We start from the raw sequence: 22,860 nt of genomic DNA, 5'->3' as shown, positions 1-22,860 counted from the left end.
CTGAATAAAAATGCCCCATGTTCAGTTCTTAACACTGAAATGTTAAGTGCATACTGTGTAAAAACAATGGCTTGTTAAATGAGCCATCACTTATTAATTGCCCCAATTCAATGGCTGTCAAAACAAAGAATGAGGGGCACAGAGTGTGTAACTCCAGAGCATCTCACACGCTGCTTTTGGATTATGCATTTCTGTGTTTGCATATTCAAAATGCATTGCAGTCATCCACAAGTCAACAGAGAGCAACCAGCTGAGCGTGCCTCTCCCTGCGCCCTCCCCCTGAGCTATTTATCTTTGCGCCCTGGGCCGCTGCCCGCCCTGCCCGTGCCAAGAAACGGGCCCAGCTATAGCACATGTGTACATACAGGGAAGGCTATGGTAATAGTTTATATGCAGGGTGTACAGGGTGGGAAATAGAGGCAGTCTGAATACTAGGGCCAGATATAGTAACAGTCCCTAGCAACACATAGTAGCAGCAGGCATAGGAGGCCGAATGCCATAGCAGTCTATATAGAGGGTAAGGTGAAGTAGCAATCTCTAAATGGGACATGGTATAGTAACTGTATAAGAAGCAGGATATGCTCACTACATAGTAGCAGTATGTACAGTGCACAGGGCATGCTATAGAAACTATATAGGACAGGATATAGAGACAATTTCTAGTGAGAGGCTATACATTTTGTACAGGAGGCAGGCAGGATATGGTCATTATATGTGTATAGGTGTGCTATTGTAGCAAAATGCATGTACATCACGCTAATATAGCACAGGTTATGGTCAATTACGTATATTTACGTATATTGGGGACATTGCAACTGTGTGTGAATGGGGAGGTCTGAGGTATGCAGTTACGACGCCGTCTGTATAGAGCAGGTTATTGTAATTGATGGTGGCGGGGACAGGGTATAGTTATGTCTGCACGTAGAGCAGACATATGTAACGTGCCATATCAGTGTGACAACTAGCCCATGCTGGTAACATCGCAGGTTTACAGTTACATGGGATGGCTTCAGGGCCTTTCAACCTTTTCACATGAAAGGGTTCTCGAGCCTCAGTGGGGGGAGGGGGCAGCAACTGCCCCCATGTTGCCAGTCAGCAGTCATTTCCCTATTTTCGTTCTGGGCTTCAAATGTGCGCTTTGCAGCGCTCGCATTATAAGCTTCATTTTCTCTTCCCATGGGATACACAGAAGTGTTATCACCTAATTGCCTTCTAACACTGGTTCCTACACATCAGTCACTTGCTGACAAAGAAGGGTTTAGAGCTCTTCAGTGGACATTTGGTGGTTGAGCTTCCTGATAATTGGCGGCTTTTAACCTTATTTTTTCCACCACCGTAATGTATGCACCGCGCGGATCCCTCAGACTGTTTTTCGCTCAAAGCAGGGGACCCCCAACCATCATGTTGAAACAGTCCCCCACAAACCGGGCCTGACAGTTACATATCTCCGTAAATAGCATGTGCGAATATTGTCTAATCGATGGCACTCATGGCGTGGTTGACTGCAAAGATTCATACCCCTGGCCCGCAGGTTGTGCAGTGAGATGTCACACAGCAGTGCGGTGTGTGAAGATCACACCTGCAAGTGCCAGAATGCATAAAAAAGGGATCCGGTGGGCTAAAAAGCCAGGCTTGTCTGCCCATCTCCCACCTGGCACGGGAGACCCCACGCTACCTAACTGCTCTGATCTTAAACACCACACCTCACCTCACTACTCCAAATCCTACATCTGGACACACTGCCCTGGCATGAAGTCTGAAGGGTTGCATTTGCAATGTGTACTCTTGTGGGGCGGGGGTCCTCCTTTTCCCGACGCCCACAAGTCTTGCCAACTTCTGAGCAACAGGAAGCCTCGGAAAGTCTGCGGTGGCGGGAGTGGGGATAGGGGTGGGAGGGCGGGGCGTGCGAGAAGCGCACTTTTCCTCTTACCTCATACCACAAACACTACTTTTACTTGCAAGTTGGAGAGGGAGGGGGTTCTCGCGAATTTCCCCGCCTTCTTCCAATGACAGCCGAGGGCGTGGGCCGGGGAGGCGGTCGTTCGGTTGTGTTTATATTCCGCCGCTCGAGGACCTGGGGGTACCGACTGAGTCTGCCTTCAGAGGTTCCACGGACATCCCTAGGCAGCAGGCTCCGCAGGTACTCGAGACCCAAGACGCGTTCGCAGCTGGAGAAACCGTGCCAGTCCCTGGAGCTACCCACGGCCGTCGGACAGCGCAGCAACATCGGATCCTGAGGTAAGAGGCGCGAGCACCCACGATGCCCGTCCGAAGCCATGGCATTAGCAGCTCCTAATTAAACTAGCAAATCAAAAACGACAAATTCCAGCGCGCAAAGTGTTGCTGGAAGAAAGGTGGGACCGGCTTAATATGTCACACGTGACTTGGTATCTCGGACGGGTCTCGCAGGCTCATGTTTCTAGTGTAGCGGAATGCACATCCTGGAATGCGAAGTGGTTTTTGATGGGAGCCAGGACTCGCTGTGGCATGTTAACATACTGAGCAGTGCATTGGGCTGGATTGTCAGATAGCTAGAATCTGGCAAAAATGTGTCTCCGTGGTTCCCCATTTTGGAGAAAACAAAAACCTGCGCCTGTGCCATGAAATAAAATGTTTCGTGTGGGGCTTCCCTGAGAGCGTTTCTTGGAGAGGGCAGGCTCTTCCGAGTTCTGAACTCAGACCAGAAGAGCGCTCTGCCTCGTTGCCTTGACTTGCCTTGTTTTGTTTTTCATTATAAACACGAAGAAGGAAACAGTGGTTTATCAAAGCATTTTCAAATGAAAGTTGGTCGCCGTTGGCTCCGGGAACAGCAGTGAATGGGAATTGGGGAAGGCCTGTTCCCCGTGGCATGCGAATGTTGGCTGCCCGGGTTGGGGATGGGAAATGGGACTGGTGCATAACAAGCTTTATGCTGTGTGAAACATTGGCTTCAAGAAGGTGACCTTCTGCATTTACTTTCATTGTGCGTATTTAAGTCTTGAAAACAGACTCGTGTAGGGTTACACTACTTTACATGTTGGAAATTGTAGCCTTCAGAGTGGGGGAAATGTAGAGCTAAATTGATACACTTTTTGAGTGATTGAAGTGTGGCAGGTTTGTTTATTATGTGATTTGTGTACTTTTCAATACATCCTCCTATAACATGTAGAATTACTCCAGCCGTGTGTTCAATCACTTGCCTGCCATGACTCAAACCCTACTTAACTTCCTATCGCTCCAGCCCACTCCACCCCTGCAGGAGGTGGGATGCAGAATACATTATTTCCAGCTGTGAGGCTGAGGCTTCCTTTCTGATGACACGAAGCCCATGCCATCGCTTCATTTCTCCTATAGCAGAATGCATTTTACCCCCCGCCCCCCCACCCCTCTCATGCTCCGAGTCCACGTAAATTGCAAGGAGGGGACTGTGGATGTGTGCACTTGCGTTGCAAACAGGTCCCCTCCGGGCACATTGAGTAAACGCTGCCTGTCCTGTATGTTTACAATCGATTCCGCCTGCTTTTTACAGCTGTGAACAGTTGGAAGATTTAATAGGAGTCTACAGCATGTATGCCGGCATGCACATGTCACGTGGCTGTATTTGCATGATGGAGAGGATGAGAGGATGGGGGTGGCTGAAATGGGAATGCACTCATTTGCATTGGCGCCCTCAACATTTTTTCATAGGGATGGTCACACTGGAAATCTTGGCGTGGTACACCAAACCAGGCACACTTAACTGAATGGGCCGGTGTGGGGGGCAGCGTTTTTATAAGGGTGGCCGTGGCCCCCCTTGGCCACCCATTGGTGGTGCCTCTGATTTTGGGGCTGTGCCAGGCTCAACATGGGCTCCAGAAAGTCTTCTGAGGGGAGAACTTTGGTACAGAGGCACCTTAGACTTCTTTTTAGGCACTGGGCATAGTGCCAATTGTTGATTCAAACTACTAAAATCTTCCGTTGCTTGCTTCTCACATTGGCAACACACTGATGCTTATTCTTCTGGGCCAGGTTAGGGAAGGTCCGAGCCTGTGCCCATTTATTCTTTGGCCTCTCTGCATAGACTACCCATGGGACTGATACATTGGCCCCATTTGTTTTAAGCATGGGGATGCAAAGTACCTACTAGGAATGAGTTGTCGGAATGTGGATAAAGTTGGTGCTTGGTTAACGCCAAAAACTAGAAAGAACAGGGTTGGCACACTTGAAAAAGCTTTTCTTGTATCCGTCTAAAATCCTGTCCGTTTGAGGTGAGATGTATTCGAAGTCGGGACCGCACAAAAGGGCAATTGTCGATTTCAAGTGGTGACTGTTTTACGCAGTGGAGGCGGCGGGGCCCGAGCACCAAGACCAGGCTGGCTCTGGACGAATGCCCCTATTTGCACACTTGCTTTTGTCTTGCATAGAAGATGCCTGCATCCTTTGCCAGGCCCGGGCGGGTTGGCCGGAGTGGCCTGCTGCCCAAGAAGAAGATGGCGGTGAGGGGGCTAAACACTGCCAGGCAAGTCACATGACCTCCACCACGCACGTCTCCCTCTTGCGTCCTTGCTATGATCTGGCGAAAGGGAGACTGGGCACGGATCCTCGGAAGGCACACATGACCAATGTTCAGAGGAAGGCCTGGGTTGGGAACAGAGGCAAGAAAGCAGACATGCCACTAGGTCCTGGGCACGATTCAAAAGAGACACATTTGTCTCAAACAGATGTGTTTACTTTATTTTTGAAACACCTGCGTTTTGTGGTCATCTGCACTAGGGCTTCTGGAAGAGTTTCTAGTTTACACTCCGGCTATTACAAATGCCTGAATATGAAGCATGGATTTTGCATGGCACCGATATCTCATGGTACAAGATGGCACATTACAATGGGCAGTATTATTTGTTCTGTGTCTGCCATTGTACCAAGTGCTGTAATCGGGACGGAGAATCGAGGGGGGCTTTGATATGGGGGGTGGCTAAAGTGTTGGGCATGAACAAAAAAGGAGGGGGCAAGAAGCTTAGGCAAGGGCAGTCTACCCCACAAGACATCAGGGCAACCTGCAAACATGTATTTTTGTGTAACTATGGCATCAGGTGGCCCTATTGGCATCCAGTCTGCAGATTATAAATACATATGTCTTGCTAATTTGTAAGCAATTTTCTGTCTGTAAATAAATCACTCACTGACTACAAGAAACTTAAATTTGGGCGTAAATCGCCCCAGTTTTGTAAATGCATGATTGAGAAAGGGGAGTGGAATTAAAAAAAGAAATGTGGGCTCCTAACTGCTTTGAATAACAAAGAGCATTTTGGGAACATAAGAATGAGCACATACATTTTTATATTTGACACATGTGTGTAAGTGATTCTCACATGTAACTCTTTTGAGCCTAACATGCGCAATGGATTTGGGGCACATTTAAAGTGGTCACAACACCCCCCTACCAGTGAAATGTCTGCGAATGTACTTAGTTGCTCGGGCATCAGTGTCTGGAAGTGAGGCCTGAGCAGAGGATTTCCACAAATGCGTTCCTTGCACTGCTGTAAATACTAGTGGTCCAAAATGCCTTCCTTTGACTTGTAAATCGTTGCTGCGTAGCGCTTCCTAGCATGCTGACCAAGTGACTTGAGATGTTCTTCAGTGGTGGGCAGAAGGAGACAGGGAGCGGTTTTTGGAGAGTGCTAGGGCTCTGCTCTGGCCAGCCCTGGCCCACTTAAAGCTCCAATGTACAAACAACATATTCTCTGCCCCACATGCCATTACAGCAGTACACCTCGTTCACTTGCTATGTGCTGTGGAGGCGATTCTGCTTATGCAATTCCTTTCTGGATCAAAACATATTGGCCTGATTTCCCCACCAACCACGTGGTCACTTGATGGTTGCAATGCTATTTGAGACGGTGGGTCTTTGTGGGGTCAATCAGTGCACACCTGTGTAGAAGGGAGAAGTAGTACATGTTGCATAAACTCAGGGTGCGGGGAGAGTGGAACAGCCCTGACACAAGGAAGACTAATACAATGCCAAGTTATAGTCCTAGACTTAAGGACCCTCGTGCTCCCTGCACACCACTGTACCAGACTTGAGGACCCTCGTGCCCCCTGAACACCACTGTACTAGACTTAAGGACCCTCGTGCCCTCTGCACACCACTGTACTAGACCTGAGGACCCTCGTGCCCCCTGAAAACCACTGTACTAGACTTGAGGACCCTCGTGCTCCCTGCACACCACTGTACTGAGAGTGGAACAACCCTGGCACAAGGAAGATTGACACAATGCAAAGTTAGAGTCCTAGACTTGCGGACCATCGTGCCCCCTGCACACCACTGTACTAGACTTGAGGACCCTCGTGTCCACTGCACACCACTGTACTAGACTTGAGGACCATCGTGCCCCCTGCACACCACTGTACTAGACTTGAGGACCCTCGTGCCCCCTGCACACTAGAACTCCACAAATTCATAGCCTCACCTTGCCCAGATTCAAACTCCAAAAAGCCGGAGGTGTGAGCTTCCCTGTCCTGGCCTCGAAGCTCTGGAACTCCCTCCCTGTCCCCATCCGAACTGAGCCTTTTTTTCTTGCCTTCAAGAATAAAACCTAATCTTGGCTCTTCACGCAGAATACATGCTGCACCCTACACACTAGGTCTGACCCTGTACTTTCAGGGTCGTTCTGCTTTCTTGCATATTTTTGTATATTTACCTGCTTATTTTTCATTGTATATTACTGTATTTTATTGTAGTCATGCTTCCACCTCGAGGCATCCGTTCCCCTCTGTATCTTTTTGTAAATTGGGGGAGCCTGAGTTTCTTGTCACTGATCTTCAATGTACTGTAATGTAACTTTGTATCCAAAATATGCGCCCGGATGCCCACGGGCCTGGCTGCGCTTTATAAATAAATAAAATACAAATACACCAGACTTGAGGACCCACGTGTCCCCTGCACACCACTTTACCGAATAACAGTAAATCATCACTGTTAAAGTAGATAGTTTAAATAGTTTTTAAGGAAAAAGTTAAAGTAAACAGAAGTGTCAAAAACGCCAAGTGTTTTAATGAAGCAAAGTATTATTTGAAGTAAGATTTTGAGCTCTTTGTGGGGTCTGGGCGCAAGATGGCCGCTGCAGCGTGTGAGGTGGCGGACATCATTTTGTACCATTATCTGTACTAGAGCAAAAGCGCAACCTTCAGCTTGGATCTGACTCTGGGAAGAGAGCAGGGCGTGGGAATGTGAAGGTGTGGTCGAGCTCTGACACCTGCAGGGCAGGTGACGTGCTCGGCACACGCATTCCTGGAAGCCCGGCGAGAGGGGATTAGGGCCCGAATGACTAGTCTGTGAGTGAATGCCAGGTGCGGGTGACGCGCGGTCTGAGGGAGGAGAGAGGTGCTCAAATCATCCTGATCTTCTCAGAGAAGCTACCCTATCCCATGGGACCAACCCTCTTTGGCTAAAAGCAGGCACGTTGCAAACCCTGCCTGCCATGTATGCCTGGCAAGTGGCATTACTACACAGTGAACAAAGCAAGGTGTACAGTTATTACCCCTCCATTTACACCTTTTGGATTGCACACCATGATGCATATAACGAAAATTGCATGCAGGTGACATAAGGGCAAACATGGCAAGTCCCATCTGTTCAATTTATATTTTTAAGCAAAATGACCCTCTGCATTTTAAAGTGCTGAAAGCACAGTGCTGTACAGCTGAAGATTTTTCAGGCTATTATTATTTTCCATTCTATGATTTGTTGTTTTTCATTCAGGATGTGGAAAATAAAGGCACAATGATATATTGTGGATGAACATGTTTCTAGAAGTGTTTGCATATTGTCAGGTGGCTTTACTATGGGATTTGTGCATTTTTTTCAAGAAGACCCTATAAGGTAGTATTACTGTAGTCCTTGAAATCACAAACTTAAATATTCATACCCAGTGCTGCTCAGAAGGTATTTGGTCAAGTGCCCAATTTGCAGAGGGTGTTCAAATCCCAGGTTCACTGCTTTAAAGAAAGTGCGTAATCTCACTGACTTGAAGTGATTGAGGTCACAAAAAGCCTGCTTCACAGTGGGCAGATGTCATGGTCAAAATGGTGTCTCCTTGGGCTCCTCCATTAGTGGCCCCCTGGTGTCATCACCTAGAATTGCGTTATTGTTGCAGTGTGACCATCCCTCGGTTTCCATATGACTACGTTTGACAGGCAGAAATAAAATCTTGCCAGCCAGCCCCTGCACCACAGATTATAGCATAGCAGGCTGGCCTTCATGAGTTCCTACCCTCTTTCTGCAAAGTTGCCTGGGCCCTGCTTTGTACCACCATCAATGAGAGTGGGGCCCTTTGCTGTGCCGAGTTATGCTAAGTTATTGAGTCTTGCATGAAAAGCACCGCCTTTTTAACGGGTCCTTCTCCGCTTCACCGGAACTGGACACAGAAGATAAACAGTGCCTGGGATTGCGCTGTTAAGAAAGACCTGGCAACTACTAATGTAAAGGATTTCAATGCGAGCAACTGCATTCATATGCATATATTAGGCAAACGAAACTGTGATGGAGTGCCAGGAGTTGCATGTCAGTGTAGTGTTTGGAAATGGCGTGGGGCAGGGGACCGCTCATTCTCATAGCTGTCCTAAAACGTGTTTGTAACATTGAAGCTTCACCAGAAGAGTCTCAATCGAATGTGTAAAGCAGTTGGATGGCCCCACACAAGTAGGTTTGCCCCTCCCCCACAGTTTCTGAACGTATCCTTGCTCCCAAAATATGAAGGGTTACCCCCCCAGGGAATGTCAGTCTAGTTGCACCCCCCTGGTTCGTACTGCTTTCCCCCACGTTGGTCCTCCTGTGCATGGAACCATAACGAGCGCTCGTTGACGGTGGTTCCGGCCTAGTTGTCCGTCTCGCTCTGTTCTTCTTCCACTTCCTCTGCTGCGCTGCCCCTAAGGCCCGGGCTCCTATCTGGTGGGAGGTTCGAGCGTGCCCCTGGTGGGGAAAGCAGGAAAACCACTTTTCACTGACAAAGAGCATTCGGAGAAATGGTCCGACGCGAAGTGACTCTGCCGAGTCGCTTTGTTGACGTCACACCACTTACGTGTGTGCTGTGGAGGGCCACGATCCTCATCATTGCTGATGGTGGTGGAGTAAGAGAAGACACGGGAGTGCTGTGTATGGCGTCTACAGGCCTTGATAGGCGCAAAACTCGAAGAGTGAGGGGTGGAAGGTTTGGAATAAATCGTAACCAATCGTCTCGCTCTGGGCAGCCCTCCAAACCATTGTTTTACAACCTGCTGTTTCATTACAGTAGTGGTGGGGGGCGGGACCAAATGTAAAATGAATAAGCCAGTAAAATAGCTCAGCGGGTTGAGCGCTCGCTGCTGCGATATGAGCGTGATCTGCAGGTCGCAGGTTCGAATCTTGGCAAGGCCAACTCGACCTTTCATCCAGATCGATAAATAAGTACCAATTTCGGTTGGGTGATAGTGTATGTAATTATGTGCTCTGTAAAGCGCTTTGGATAAAGGCGCTATATATAAATAACACATCATTATCCTTAAAATGATTTTGGTGCTTCCCTAAAAGCAGACACGTCTTTTGGCCAAAGAATTAGATGCGTATTAGGTGGAAACCCTGCAGTGGAAGGGGGTAAGGGGGGCAGAGGAGAAGTTATGAGGTTGCAAATAGTGCAGTGTAAGTTATCTTGCATTTCTTGTCTTGCCATCTCATGAAGCAAGCTGGTGGCACATGGGTTCAAGGGGGGTCCCTCTGGAGAACTTCAGAAGGGCCCATTAAAGGTTGGAAGCACCTGTGCACCAAAGACATGCACCCTTTCTTTGACTCACCTGGACTGCGCTTCAAGAAAATGGCCCGAGGCGTGCAGAGGAGGTCAAAGTGCAAAAGGATGAGCGTTTGCATCCGCTGGCTGTCGTGTTTCCTGCAGACAGCTACTGCTCGACATTGTAACCCACTGTTAGCAACTAGAAAATTGATACAACCTCACAAAATATGTCCACGCGACCTGCAGAAGGGGTTGGACTCCCCCCCCCCCGCCCCACGCTCTAGGTGGATGCTTGCAGTGTGCGGTTGGGCCCTGATACTTTCAGGAATATTACCAAATAACAAAATGGACCTCTGGGGCTTGACTTGGGCCCATCAGGGCTACCATCCTCTTCTCCTCCTTGAATAGTTGGAAGGAGGAGGGGAATGTCTTGCAGTACACCACTCCCCACCCAGTTTCCCCCCATACAGTGCTTGAAGTGGGATGCACCATCGCGGGGGGGGTGGCTCTGGAACAGGGACTTCGGGAAAGGGCCAGCTGCCTCAATCAATAAACCACAAGGCGCTGGGCAGTGCTCTTGTAAAGCTCTCTGATCCAGTTTCTATATGTTTATTTCGGACGGTCCATCTCTTGCTTTCTCAATCAGTAAATAGTTGGTGACAAAAGCGCCCCCATTCTGTAAATGAGGCACCCAGGCCCAGTGTGCTTAATAGCTGTGTTTACGAGGTCACGTGGGGCTTTGGCTCCCCCCTGCTGGCGGCTTTTTTGTGTTCTTCTCTGCTGGGGCCAATAAACAGTCCCATAATAGTCTGCAGCTATTAACCCCTTCGCTGCATTTCTTTATCTAGGATTTTTCCACAGTGTGAAGTTGCACATATTTCCTGGGGCAGGACCAGTGTGCCACCACCCAAAGGTATTTCAACAGTCTGCTGACAAAAGATGCGAATGATTTTTACTGGCCAAAGCCAGACATTTTAAAGGTATTAATTGATCACTGCCACGCTGTGCCCTGCGTTCAGCTCTTGGATGTGGGGCAGGGAATAAGGAAGTGTAATGGGAGGCAAACCATGCAATGGAGTTTGCATTGTGATGCATGCGTTACATGTTTGCCGCAGATGGTCTGGGAGTCGGCGGGCGTTTGGTAAGGGAGCAGGCCAGGCTGAGAACTATATCCCCGTAGACACCCACCTACCACTCTTGCCTTTGCCTGCATGCTTTGTTTGTGCTGATTAGTGAAGGAACACAGTGCATCGGAGTGTGTACATCTGGCAATCCCTCTGATGGGCGCTTTACCATAGTTGAACATCAACATTTTGTATGAAACTCGTGTTGGGGGAAGGAGGGACAGCCATGGAAACATGTGATGGTACCAGACCACAGGCACAAAGAGTGGACGCATGCAGTAGCCAAGATTTACAATTGGCTACAGTTGAAGGTCCGGGGGGGAGGGGTGATGCCGACGCACGCTCTGACCACGGGCTTTTGGTGATCTCTGGAACGGGGGAAGTTTGTGGCCACTGGTCCCAGGACATGCTTTTAAGATGTGCTAAACCACAGAGAATTGGCCACAGAATTTGCTTCAATCGAGTCGCGTTCCAGCAGAACAGAAGCAGCCTAGCAAGGCTGACTGGCAGGGCCAAGCTGCACTGGCTTGGCCTGCTGAAACCACATGGGCACAGGCCCTGTCTATGATGGCAAAGCCTGCATGGCCACTTCCTGAGGAATGTTTGCAACCTAGGTTGCGTATCTCCTGGGCGTGGTGTGGGAACGTTGACGTAGTTTCACCTTTCCAAATTTCATGCTGCTTGATTCGCCTGCCTTGTGATGGCCCCTACTGCTTGCGTATAGGATGGCTTGCACACTTTTCTATCCAATAAGGTCTACCTAAACACTGTGTTCACCGAAGGACATACCTCTTCGCCCCAGTTTCTGATGAATTCTGCTATTGCCTATAGGAAGAGGGCTATTCTAGCACATACCCCATCCCTCAGGAATCCAAACACTCGGATCTACCCTTAATTCTGGACAGAAATGCCCCAATAATGGCTGCGCTCGGGGATTTTACCGGGATCCTGTTGGGAAGCGAATTGCCCGATTCTGTCGCTACTGGGTGGTTCCTCCCGTGTACACCGACCGAATCGCTGGAATAGTTCACCTCCCCGCCCCCTTTGCAGAAAGAATAGGTACTTGGACCAAAGACCATGGCATAGTATGCACAGAATCCATCTTCACCCCCCCCACCCTCCCAAATCCGGTGAGGATCCCTGGTCTCTCCAGGAAGAGACACGAAGATGGGAGGGCAAATGTCTTGGGCACTGAGTATAATCACCCAGAAGTTCCTTCTGCCATGTGCATGCATAACCCTGAGGAGCTGTGTGTAGGGGTGTAAGGGTGTGGGGAGGCGGGCGCAGCACTTGGGACCAGAAATATTTCAGCGGTTCGCCTCCCTTTCCCTTCCCAGAAGAGCCACGGATCGTTGCCTGCCGGAAAATGAGTGCTGAATACAGATTGGCTGTTGCTTGGTTACCGAACCCCCACTTCACCTCCAGCGGACCTGTAACTTATTTGGGCCTTTTTTTCCTTCTAGACCGCGTCCTTGCAGTCAACACAACCTCACAGAGTCAAACGGCCCATCTCTGGCCTTGCTTCCTTCCCTCCCTTTCCAAAGCAGAAGTGGACAAAAGGCTGCTTGTGCTGGCTGCTTGCGCAGGCCCGAATGTCCAGTAAGCTTTTCCCAGGCTGGCGCCAATGGCCGGGAAACTGGATCTGCCCTCAAAGCAACCCGCGTTTCTCCCACGCTTGGCTCCTGATGAAGAGGTGAGAGGCGGCAGCAAAGATCCCCTCCTGTATACTTATCCAGGAAGGCTGAGAGAGACAATTGCTACTTGTGCAAGACGGACAGTCTCTCTGCCCCCCCCTGAGGTCACGCAAACCCTGATGTTTATAGACGAGGGAACCACAAAGTCTCCCCTTTCAATCAGTGGGGAAAACATTGGCCTATTCTTTAAGCTTCATTAAATGAACCACAGAACACTCCAGCCATGTCTGGCCAATGGAAATTCATCAGGGAGGCGGAAGCCCAATTCTACCAACTAATAGGCCGACCGAGCTTTCCTGCTGATTCAATGACAAAGTACAACTTCCCACACGCCTCCTGCATATATTTGAATTTTGCTATCAAACTATCCACTCTTATCTGAAGCCCCCAAATTCTTCTCCCACTGCCCTCTAGTGGATCTCTGTGGTCCTGCACCTAGAGTGCCCTGGACTACATTCAGTTATTTCTTTGGTTCATTTCAGAGGACTGTCAACAGTGCACCTCCACAAGGCTCTTCTAGAACATTATCGTTCTTGTCCATGGAACTCACTCGATTGAGAATTTACTCAGGAACCTACATAAACCACTCCAGCTCGTTCCCAATGGGACGTCTTCAGCAGGCTCGCAACAAAGGATGCAGCGTATTCCATTGGCTCTCGTCAAGCCCCGTCTCAAGGAACTAACGTTTTCCGATGCATTTGCCCAACTGATTTCTGGCCTGATGTTTTAAGGAACTTGAGAAACGTTGTAGGGAATGAGTCCCGGAGCCATCTCTTCTAACACAGTCTTTGGTCAGCGCAACAAGTGGGCCCCAATGCGTTCACCAAAATGTCCCCTGAAACTCTTCCACTTATTTATTAGGAGCTCAGCTAGTGTCCCACCTCAGACTCCACCAACACAGGGACTGGTGTTGGTTATGTTTTGCTTAGTCTGCGAGTTTTCTTCCCTTTGACCTGAAACCACACCATTATTAATCGGCTCACATCTACAGCCTGGACTACATTTGACAAACTGGGAGGGGAGACTATGCATTGAAATCCGATCTCCATGCTGGGCTTTTTTGTATTTTCTTCTTCCTGGTACCAAGGGCACTTGCCTAATGCAAGCTCAGGTTGAAGTGTGAAACTGCACTGAAGAAGTATGTACGGTGCTGTTCTGGGAAAAATAAGTACTGTGGACAACTCCCCATAGAGCTATTTTTCAGGCGACTGAAATGGCCGTACATTTTAAAATGAAGACTGCTTTCATGAACTAACCTAATATATGTGGGAGCAACTGAAAGAGAAGAGGCTCACTCGGTCTTCCCATCCCTGTATTCTGTTCTTCTCATCCCCACCCACTCCCTCATCAACCATAGTCCCCACCCACTCCCTCATCAACCATAGTCCCCACCCACTCTGCCATCAGCCATAGTCCCCACCCACTCTGCCATCAGCCATAGTCCCCACCCACTCTGCCATCAGCCATAGTACCCACCCACTCTGCCATCAGCCATAGTACCCACCCACTCTGCCAGCAGCCATAGTCCCCACCCACTCCATCCATCATAGTCCCCACCCACTCAGCCATCAGCCATAGTCCCCACCCACTCAGCCATCAGCCATAGTCCCCACCCACTCCAACATAGTCCCCACCCACTCCGCCAGCACTCATAGTCCCCAGTACATGGCTTCTTAAACAATCGAGCTGTTAATTTTGTAGCATTGTACAGTGTTTGTCCTGTTTGTCATTATCAGTCACCGCCAGCAGCATTGCCGATGATTACCAAGTAGTAGTGACATTTGAGGGAACTGTTACTGAAGAGATCATCATGAAACTGACTCCCTTTCTCATCTCCATTTGTTTTTTTTGCAGAACTTCTCTCTGGAGAGCGGACAGAGCCCTTTGTGAGGATGATTGGAGCCTCTATGTGTGGGATGGTGGCAGTGGCCCTTCTGCTTGTGACCTCGGGGAGGCCTTTGGAGGCCTGCAGCTGTGGCCCTCAGCACCCACAGACGGCCTTCTGCTATTCAGATGTTGGTAAGTTGCCCATATGGGCCGAAGGGTGCCCGCAGCTTCTCTTGCCAGCCTTGTTACTGCACAAGGGGCTTGAATCCACTTTACTTATCCCTCTCTGGGGGTCTACAGAGTTCCTTGCCAGCAGCCATCCACCACGCTGGCGGGTCCAGTCCTGACTGAGCATGGCCAGAGCCTCCCCACCCCCTGCTGGTTCTTAAGATAGTGTTCGTTTGTGATAAGGGATACATAAATTATAATTTGTGTTAACAGTAACACTTAACCCCCCTTCTCCAACCGCTACTGAAGTGCAGTGCCCTGACAGTTACTTTCAAGAGTTAGTCCTACTGTTATGTTAGTTGCCCTGTCCCGGTTTTTTACTTTTTAAATCTGGTCACCCTAGCGGTTGTGTAGGTTTGTATTGGCGATTCGTGTACGCATGCACAATTATTAGCATGGGCCTGGGACATGCAGCCGAACATCCACTCTACACTGTGGTGCAACGAGCAGCGTCTGCACGCCCCTGTGCACTCTTCCTGCATGCTCTTGGAGTCATACCTACCTACATTTGAAAATCAAAATTCCTGAGATTTATGCCCCGCCCACAGCCACACAAGACTCTGCCCATTTGCACACAGCTCCGCCCACACGACCAAAAGGTAAACTCGGTTGTTGTAGCCTTCAGTTTGCTTACTACAGCATTGAAAATAATTAATTCAGTGCTATAGTAAGCAAAATGAACGTGGCACCGCCGCCGTAATAATAGTGCTTTCAATCCAGTGATATGGATTCAAAGCACTATTATTATAGTGGTGCAGGCAGTGGGCAGGAACATTTTGCGCCGTTTCCGGGTCCCGTCATATTCTCCACCTGATTGGCTACCGGCGGCAGCCAATCAGGTGGAGAATATGAGGGGACCCAGAAAGAATATCAAAATTCCTGAGATTCAAGGAACTTTTCCGGAGACCTCGAGAAATGCTTGAAATTCCGGAGTCTCCGAAAAAATTCCGGAGGTTAGGCAGGTATGCTTGGAGTATGCATCTGTAGGCGCCTCTGTCGGCACAAGCTGGCGGTTGCTCCTGTGGAAGCATCCATCCTGCTGACATGCCTGCCCTGTCCCAAAAAAAAGCCCAACAAGCTGCCGACATCTAGGACGTGCTCGTGCCTGTCCCCAAGCAGAGTCGGCAAGTGCATTACCACTTTCCACCACAACATGCATCGCTTTACCACTCTCCCCGCGCAAATGTAGGAGCTAAATTACAATCGCGAAGATACGCTATAGACCCAAGACAAAGACGGATTGGAAAAAGAAAGAAAACTAGTATTTAACAACTTATAAAGTGGAAACTGTACGACCCGATGAGAAATGTGTTGGAATCAATGTGTATTTCTTTGACATTTTTTAGGATTTAAAGGAAAATAAAATAAAACATTATAGCCAACATTGAAAAGGGAAAGACTAAGTACAAAACACTACTAGAGGGCACATCTTTGGTACACATGGAAATGGAAGAAAGACGTTCATAAGTACTGGGAGCACAGTACCATTAGACACAAAAGACCTTGTACGTGCTTAAATCGTAGGAAACTTAAATTGCTTATCCCTTTGATATCTAGCTCCTGTAAGTGTTCTCCAGCTCTGCCGATTCCTCCTTGGCTTTGAATGTCTTCAACTCTCCCCAGACTTCCATCCTCAACCCTAGATTATTTGCAAAGGCAGCCTTAAGCAACAGGGTCAATCTTTCACTCTCTTCCTTTGCCCTGGCCTGCATGCTATTTATCCTCTGGCTGGCAAACTTGGGGTGATGGAAGTTTTTGAGGTGTGGCAAGGGCAATAAGTGGGATGAGAAATCAAGTGCGGGGGATCGAACACTGGGCCTGGCCCACCGAGAGGGCAGGCGGCCACCAACCTGAAACAGTATTTTGGGTCACTCAGTGTGGTCTTGTCTGCATATTATACATACACATCTCTTTGGCATGTAAGTACATGTCTGCCTGTAATAAAAACACTGTCTCACACAGTATCCAAAAAATGAAACCCATTCTGTAAATAAATCTCCTGTAGGGAAGGGGGTACAGCACCAAGGCAGGTTTCAGGCTTCTTTTCTTAAAACCAAAGTGTATTGTGGGAACATAATAACTGAAGAATTTTATTTGTATTGGACAAAAAGGTCTATTATTGTGATTCGAGCGTGTAAATTCTTCTGAGCACGCACACAATGCACACTGGGCTTGCTGCTCATTTTATTTCTCACAACACTCACGCCAACAGGAAACATGTTTGAAAACTGCGAACAAATAGTCACTCATTTTACGGCCTTCATTCTCTGGTGTGTGTGGCCTGGATGTTCTGCTTCATCAATGGACAACTTCTCCTTTCCTGAAGTGTGTTCCTCTCACTGGTTCTGAATCGATGGCTACCACAGTCTGCTCTGATCGCGTGCCCACAAGACCATGTGGCGGGTGTGTGCTAGTGGACGATTGAGGTAGCCCTGGCAGCTCAAGTTTAATGTGCATCGTCCTTACCTACAATTGTGCTGATATGATTGTGTCTTGCCCTCACAGTGATTCGAGGGAGAATTGTTGGGGAGGTGAAGTTAAACAGGAACAACAGCACTGCCGAAGAGCCAAGCTGGACCCGCTACCAGATCAAAGTCAATAAGGTATTTCTGTGCTTCCTCTTATCTAATCCTTGGGGTCTCCCTTTGTGCAGATTCACCCCCCCCCCCCACCTCCCCATGGTGCTCCTGTCTGATGCAGACCGTACATAGTTAATATGAAAGATCACTACATTTATTCATTTTGGTTCATAGGTGGCACTGCAGCGCCACTTAGTGAGACTACATTGTTTTTTCGTGTAGGTGGTCGCCCAGGATATTATTATTAGATGCATGGTATGTGGCATACAACTGGCATTGCACGCTGGAATCTTGGCATGACTGGAAAGTGGGTTTGGACAAGGTATGGAAAGACTCCCTTGGCTTTCCATGATAGATCAGACTTATGCGCTCTCCACTGATATCTGCTCCGCATGCAGGCACGCAGTGTGAATCCAAGTTGGGGCAATTAAAACCTGGATCCTTCCACGGTCGCATAAGTGAATTCAATTGGGTACTCCTATCCCATATTATTGCTGTGCTTTCGTGCAGGAGAAATTCGTCCTGAAGCGCTATGTATGAAGGTGCGGTAGTGTGTGGCGGTGCTCCTTCTGCCCTGCAGGGCATCGCCCCACTTTATCTTTTCCCCTGGGAAGATGTAGGCACAGTGCAAGGAGTTGGCTTTAGCAAACCTCCAAACTGATGTCCTTACCAATGTCGAAAGCGTTCATCGTGTGACAGTGGCAGCCACTGTGTGGGAGAATGCAGGGTAGATGGCTTTCAGTAGTGTGTGGATGCTTCACAGTGGGCTGTCAGGGTGTAGGGTGGTGTGGAGCAGGATGACTGCAGTTGCATTAAGGTTTGTCGCGCCTCATGCTGCGCGTTCTGTGTCCGATTGCTGTGTACTCGATTGGTGTCGCCATCTCGGAACCTAGTGCATCATTGATGAGCACTGCATAATTTGAACTTCAGCTACTGTTTCCCATCTATAAGGGTTGTATTATTTCGGTTTCTAATGTACCACCTTGTCCTTCACAGATCTACAAAGGATTTGACTTGATCACAGACCTGGAGTTCCTCTACACCCCGATGCATGATAGCCTCTGCGGATACAATCACCCATCCAACAACAAGAGTGAGGAGTTTCTGTTCTCAGGTAGGCACCCTCTTTCATTCACCCCTGGTTAGTCTCCTACCTGTCCCATCTTCCAAAAAAGTGTCCTTCAGCATCTGCTGAGTCTATGGGTGTTGGAGGGGGCCGGTGAATGCTTGAGTTCCCCGGGCAGCTGCTCAGTCTAGGGGAATTCTTGGCTGCGGAAGCCCCACAGCTGCCGTTCAGTCTGTGAAGCACTTAGTTTAGGGGATCACTGTGGACAGAGTGGCCACATGCATGTGCCAGAGTGTCCCCCCTCCCTCCTCACTCGTTGCTCCTTTTGTATTAACCTTCTTAACAGAAAGTGTCCCACCAATCTAAGGGATTTCATGCCCAAATCTGGCCCCATGCCGTTGCATCTAGGCTAGGGGTCCCTGTAGCGGCTTGGCAGTGGCACCAGCCGGGTGTGGGCGATTGACTGCCAGAGTATAGCTCCAACTGCCTGCTCAGTCAAGGGCAGTGGTCTCTAAACATTTTTACACTGAGATCTCCCACCCTCACTTGATTAAAAATTGTTATGCTGGGACCCCAGAAATGCCATAACTACTTATATTTCCCATTAAAAAAAAAAACTCCCTGTGCTCCCTTTTGGGAGGTCCTCGTGCCCCCCGGGAAACCCTCTGAGCTCGTCTAGGGAGAGCCAGCTCCACTGTTTGAAGACCACTGGTTTAGGGGGAAGCCTTGCCACCCTATAACTAACATCCTTGTGGTGTTTCCGCAATGCTGATTGGTCAATCTGCCGGCTATACGAACTGGTATAGCCCTCAGGTCTATTATAGCCCAGAAATGTTGCAGCCTCTTACCTGAACTGCCAGCGCCCGAACCCACACCAGCAAAAGTTAATCTTTCTTGCGTTCCCGTGGGTGCCTCGACATTATATTACAACCATTAACTTTTAACTTTTCCCTTGTAGTCCCATACCTGTGAACTACTGCTCACAGCTACTGTGACTTTCCCTATTGAAATAGTTCACCCCGACTGCTAATTACCTCGCACATACCTATAAATACATTTCTGCAGCATTTATTAGTAATTTCTCTTTTTTCTATTTTATAATATACTGAGGGTGTTCTAATAGCTTTATAAACCCACATCTCGGGCTGTAGGTACCAGGCATCATGGTCCCTCCGACCTCGTTAAAGGCCTGAGCGTATTTAACTTGGTCTTCAGGGCCCATTACATCCGGTGCAGCAGGTCTAAAAAGCTATAATAGACTTGCAACCAGATGCAACATCTGCTGTACAGGTGCAGCTCAGGCCAAGGCTGTGTTAAGGATGCGTAGGACAAATGTCTGTCCGCGATGTACTTTTGTGATATTTTATAAGGGCTAAGCTCAACTTAAACTTGCACAGTATCAGCGCATTGCACATAACCCTGAAACACTGATAAATTAAACCCCCCAAAAGATGGGCTCAAAGGGAGATCAATACTGCCATTAAGGTAAACCAATAATTGAAGTGGTTCTGGATAGCAAATTAGGTGGGTGATGTGTGAGCTCAGATGCTCAGCGTCTCAATGATCGGATTTTAGTTTCAGCTGCTACAGGCCAGAGTGCTGAGGCGGTCATGGGGACTAAGCACTGCATTCACCACTGTGTATCCTTCCACGTGTAAGGTACTGTGTGGTAAAAGAATACATGCATCGCAGAATATTGCGGAGCAGATCGCATGGTGATTTGCTGCAGGCGCAAAAGCATTTATCTACTCCCAGGCCCGAATCCCGATGCCTAGCTAATGGGGGAGTACCCGAGCACTTGAAGGAACTAGCTTGGAAGTCATCGGGCCAGGATGACTTTTTTGAGCCACCCAAATGTTGGCCATGTAAGAGAAACAGACTGGACACACAAGGGGAACGCTGAGGGGGCAACCTTCCTGTTGTGCTTTTATGGACTTGGAAGGTCAAGGGTGAGGTCTCGTATGACACTTAGAGCAAATTGTGTGTCACTTTATGCATACCCCCAAGGATATGGTGACCTTTAATTCAAACTTTGGGGCACAAAACATAAACCTTCATAGCTATAACATTTAGTGAAGTCTGTTGTGGAGTCCATGTGAGTTCCCCAGCAAAATTATAATCGTGGTATGAGAACGCTTGGCGTCACCCAATATTCCAAATGAACATTCTTTAGCTAATTAATGAAAAAGACCATGCGATGGTTGAATTGCAGAATTTTGGAGCATGTTGGTGGCCTTCTGAATCTTTTGTGGGATCTTCTGATAATGACACTTTTTGAATTCACTGCCCCAGACCCAAGAGCAGCAATGCTAAAAGCTGGAGTGTCTGTTTAGAGACGCCACCAGACGTAGGCTTCTAACCCACGTAAGCCACATTAGATCTTTAATTCACAAGTGTTTTGGTGAGGTTTGGAGCGGGGGATGGGGGTGGGGATTTGGTGGAGGGAGCAAGCCACCGAGTGGGCGACCTATCGGTGTCTGGAGTACACAATAACCCGGCCCTCTTCTTGCAGGTCACATCGTGGATGGGAAGGTCATGATCTCCGTGTGTGGGTTTAACTCTCCCTGGAGCAAGCTTACACCCAACCAGAGACGAGGACTGGCCCATATCTACAAGAATGGCTGTAACTGTGTGGTAAGGGCACACTTTCTTTTTCAATGTGCATTCAAATAATTCATACAACTTAAAAAAAGGGATCTACACAAGTAAGACCAAGTCTAGGGTGTGAAGGGAGATGGTTGTGGCCTCTTGACTATGTTGACTCTTCCAGGGTGGGCTGGATCATACATGAAATGGTTTGGGAATGCTTTTCTCTTGAGCATTCTTTTGCTTACAACTCTATGCTCACTTAACGGGTCTTGTTTGGAAAGGTTAGTAGGTCCAGGGTTATGGACCTCCTATTTCTGAGAATACTGGGCTCTCTGTGAGGGTCACGCAACTGGCTCGGAGGTGTATAAGGGGTAGGCGTTGTCGTTAAATCTTGCATGTTCATTTGTGCCCCATGAAACAGCCTCGCCGTCGCTGGATGGATGGAATGATGAGGCCAGCTTTACTTCCCAGTGGTAAAAGTGTGACAAGACACCACTTCTATTTTGTTCTAATGACACTGAATTCTTCTTTCTTGCTTGTTTCCAGATCGTTCCCTGCAGTGCTCCCCCCTGCTCTGTCAGCAGTCCTAAAGAGTGCCTCTGGACCGACGCGCTGATGTCGCGCAGCTGGGTGGGCCACCAAGCTCAATACCTGGCCTGCGTCCACAAGGGAAATGACGAGTGCAAGTGGGAGTCCATGAAGTCAAGTGCCGCCACCACCATCTTTAAAACCAGTCGGATATAAGCCAGGGGCGTTGTCCCATAGCAGCACTGGGCATGGATTGGAATAGGCGATTGGATCATCTGTTAAATGGGAAACATCGTTATCAAGCGGTACGGACACTGGCTGCAAGAGGCGTGCCCCCTTTCAGATCCACAAAAATTGTCCCAAGAGCATGTCGCCTATTCTAATATCCTGCCACCAGGACCTTAATGTGCCTGTATACCTTGGAGCGGGAAGAGCTAGTTAATCTTCTCTATTCGAACTCAGTATTTGTAGGCCAAGCTAAACCAGAGGCTGAAGTCCCTTGGTCTGTGCATTTTTTGTTTTGTTTGGTTTTACTTAAAAGGTTCCACCTGCCTCCACATTCCTTCTTCATGCGCAGGTCATTCTTCTGGAAACTGGGTCCTAGAACCCCCCCACCCCCCCTTTTGCCCATTACTACAACACCAAGCAAGCCATTCATTGGAAGACAAGAAACACATGTTATGGGGTGAAGGGTTGGCTGCCTTTGGAAAATCCCACACTGAGAGAATGCAGCACTACATAGTACAAAATGGCACCGCTAGTAAAGGCAACGAGAGGGAACTATTGTCTTAGTCACGGAGTGTGTAAATTCAACCACGCGCTCGACCTTGAGCAGCCCACCGCCCCAATCCAGTGCACCCGACACTGAGCCACTTACTCCGCACCCCAATCCAGGGCACCTGACTTGGAGCAGCTCCCCATATAGTGATGCCAGTTAAGGGGAAAATCGGCATGGCACTTCTATACATGTATCATTCTGTGTAGTTTACATATGGACGTGAAGTATTAAATGTGTGTTCCTCTAAGTGGCTGCTGCGTTTGTGGTGGGTGGGTGATAAACCTTTGCATCACACTGTTTTTTTTTCTTTTGTATCCGCTTTCCCTCCCATCCAGTCAGTTGCCCCTGTTTTTATATATAGATTAAAGATTATATTTATGATTACGTTGCCTGTATGTTATTTCTCGTGTGCCAGCACCGAAGGCGATGGCCTCCCCGTTGCCTCTAGTGGAGGCCGCTGCTTCAGGGAGTTGCTGAAACGCAGGGCTGAGGGAACTTGTCACCTCGGCGCGAGTGACTTGTGTAGCAGGAGATGGAACAAGCTGAACCCCTTAAGATGAAGCTCAACACAGCGTTGGCCCCTTCCACCATTCTGGCAAGTGCTCTTCAAGGTTCCAAAAATAGATTTGGAAATTCCAGACAGCAATCTGATATTTTAACCCAACAAAGATTTCTTGTTGTGAGACCAACCACACTTCAAGGGTCCACGAGGTTGGTCAGGAATTGGA

General features: G+C 48.6%; 2 protein-coding genes across 3 annotated transcripts in view; one reads left to right on the top strand and one right to left on the bottom strand.

Moving 5' to 3' along the window:
- The window catches only part of SYN1 (synapsin I), a 731,549-nt gene that overhangs the window by 418,629 nt on the left and 290,060 nt on the right, over positions 1-22,860 (bottom strand). The gene's annotated exons all lie outside the window — the stretch shown is intronic.
- On the top strand, positions 1,917-22,516 carry TIMP1 (TIMP metallopeptidase inhibitor 1). The gene is made up of 6 exons (XM_069647428.1): positions 1,917-2,238; positions 14,392-14,556; positions 17,098-17,195; positions 18,168-18,285; positions 20,750-20,871; positions 21,373-22,516. Exons 2-6 carry the CDS (start codon positions 14,430-14,432, stop codon positions 21,568-21,570), a joined length of 663 nt encoding a protein of 220 aa, XP_069503529.1. The 5' UTR covers positions 1,917-2,238; positions 14,392-14,429; the 3' UTR covers positions 21,571-22,516.

This window comes from Ambystoma mexicanum, chromosome 2q (assembly GCF_040938575.1).
Source record: "Ambystoma mexicanum isolate Mex_15411 chromosome 2q, UKY_AmexF1_1, whole genome shotgun sequence".
Taxonomy (NCBI): domain Eukaryota; kingdom Metazoa; phylum Chordata; class Amphibia; order Caudata; family Ambystomatidae; genus Ambystoma; species Ambystoma mexicanum.
The sequence above is the reverse complement of the archived record's forward strand: the minus strand, read 5'-3'. Positions and strand labels throughout refer to the sequence as shown.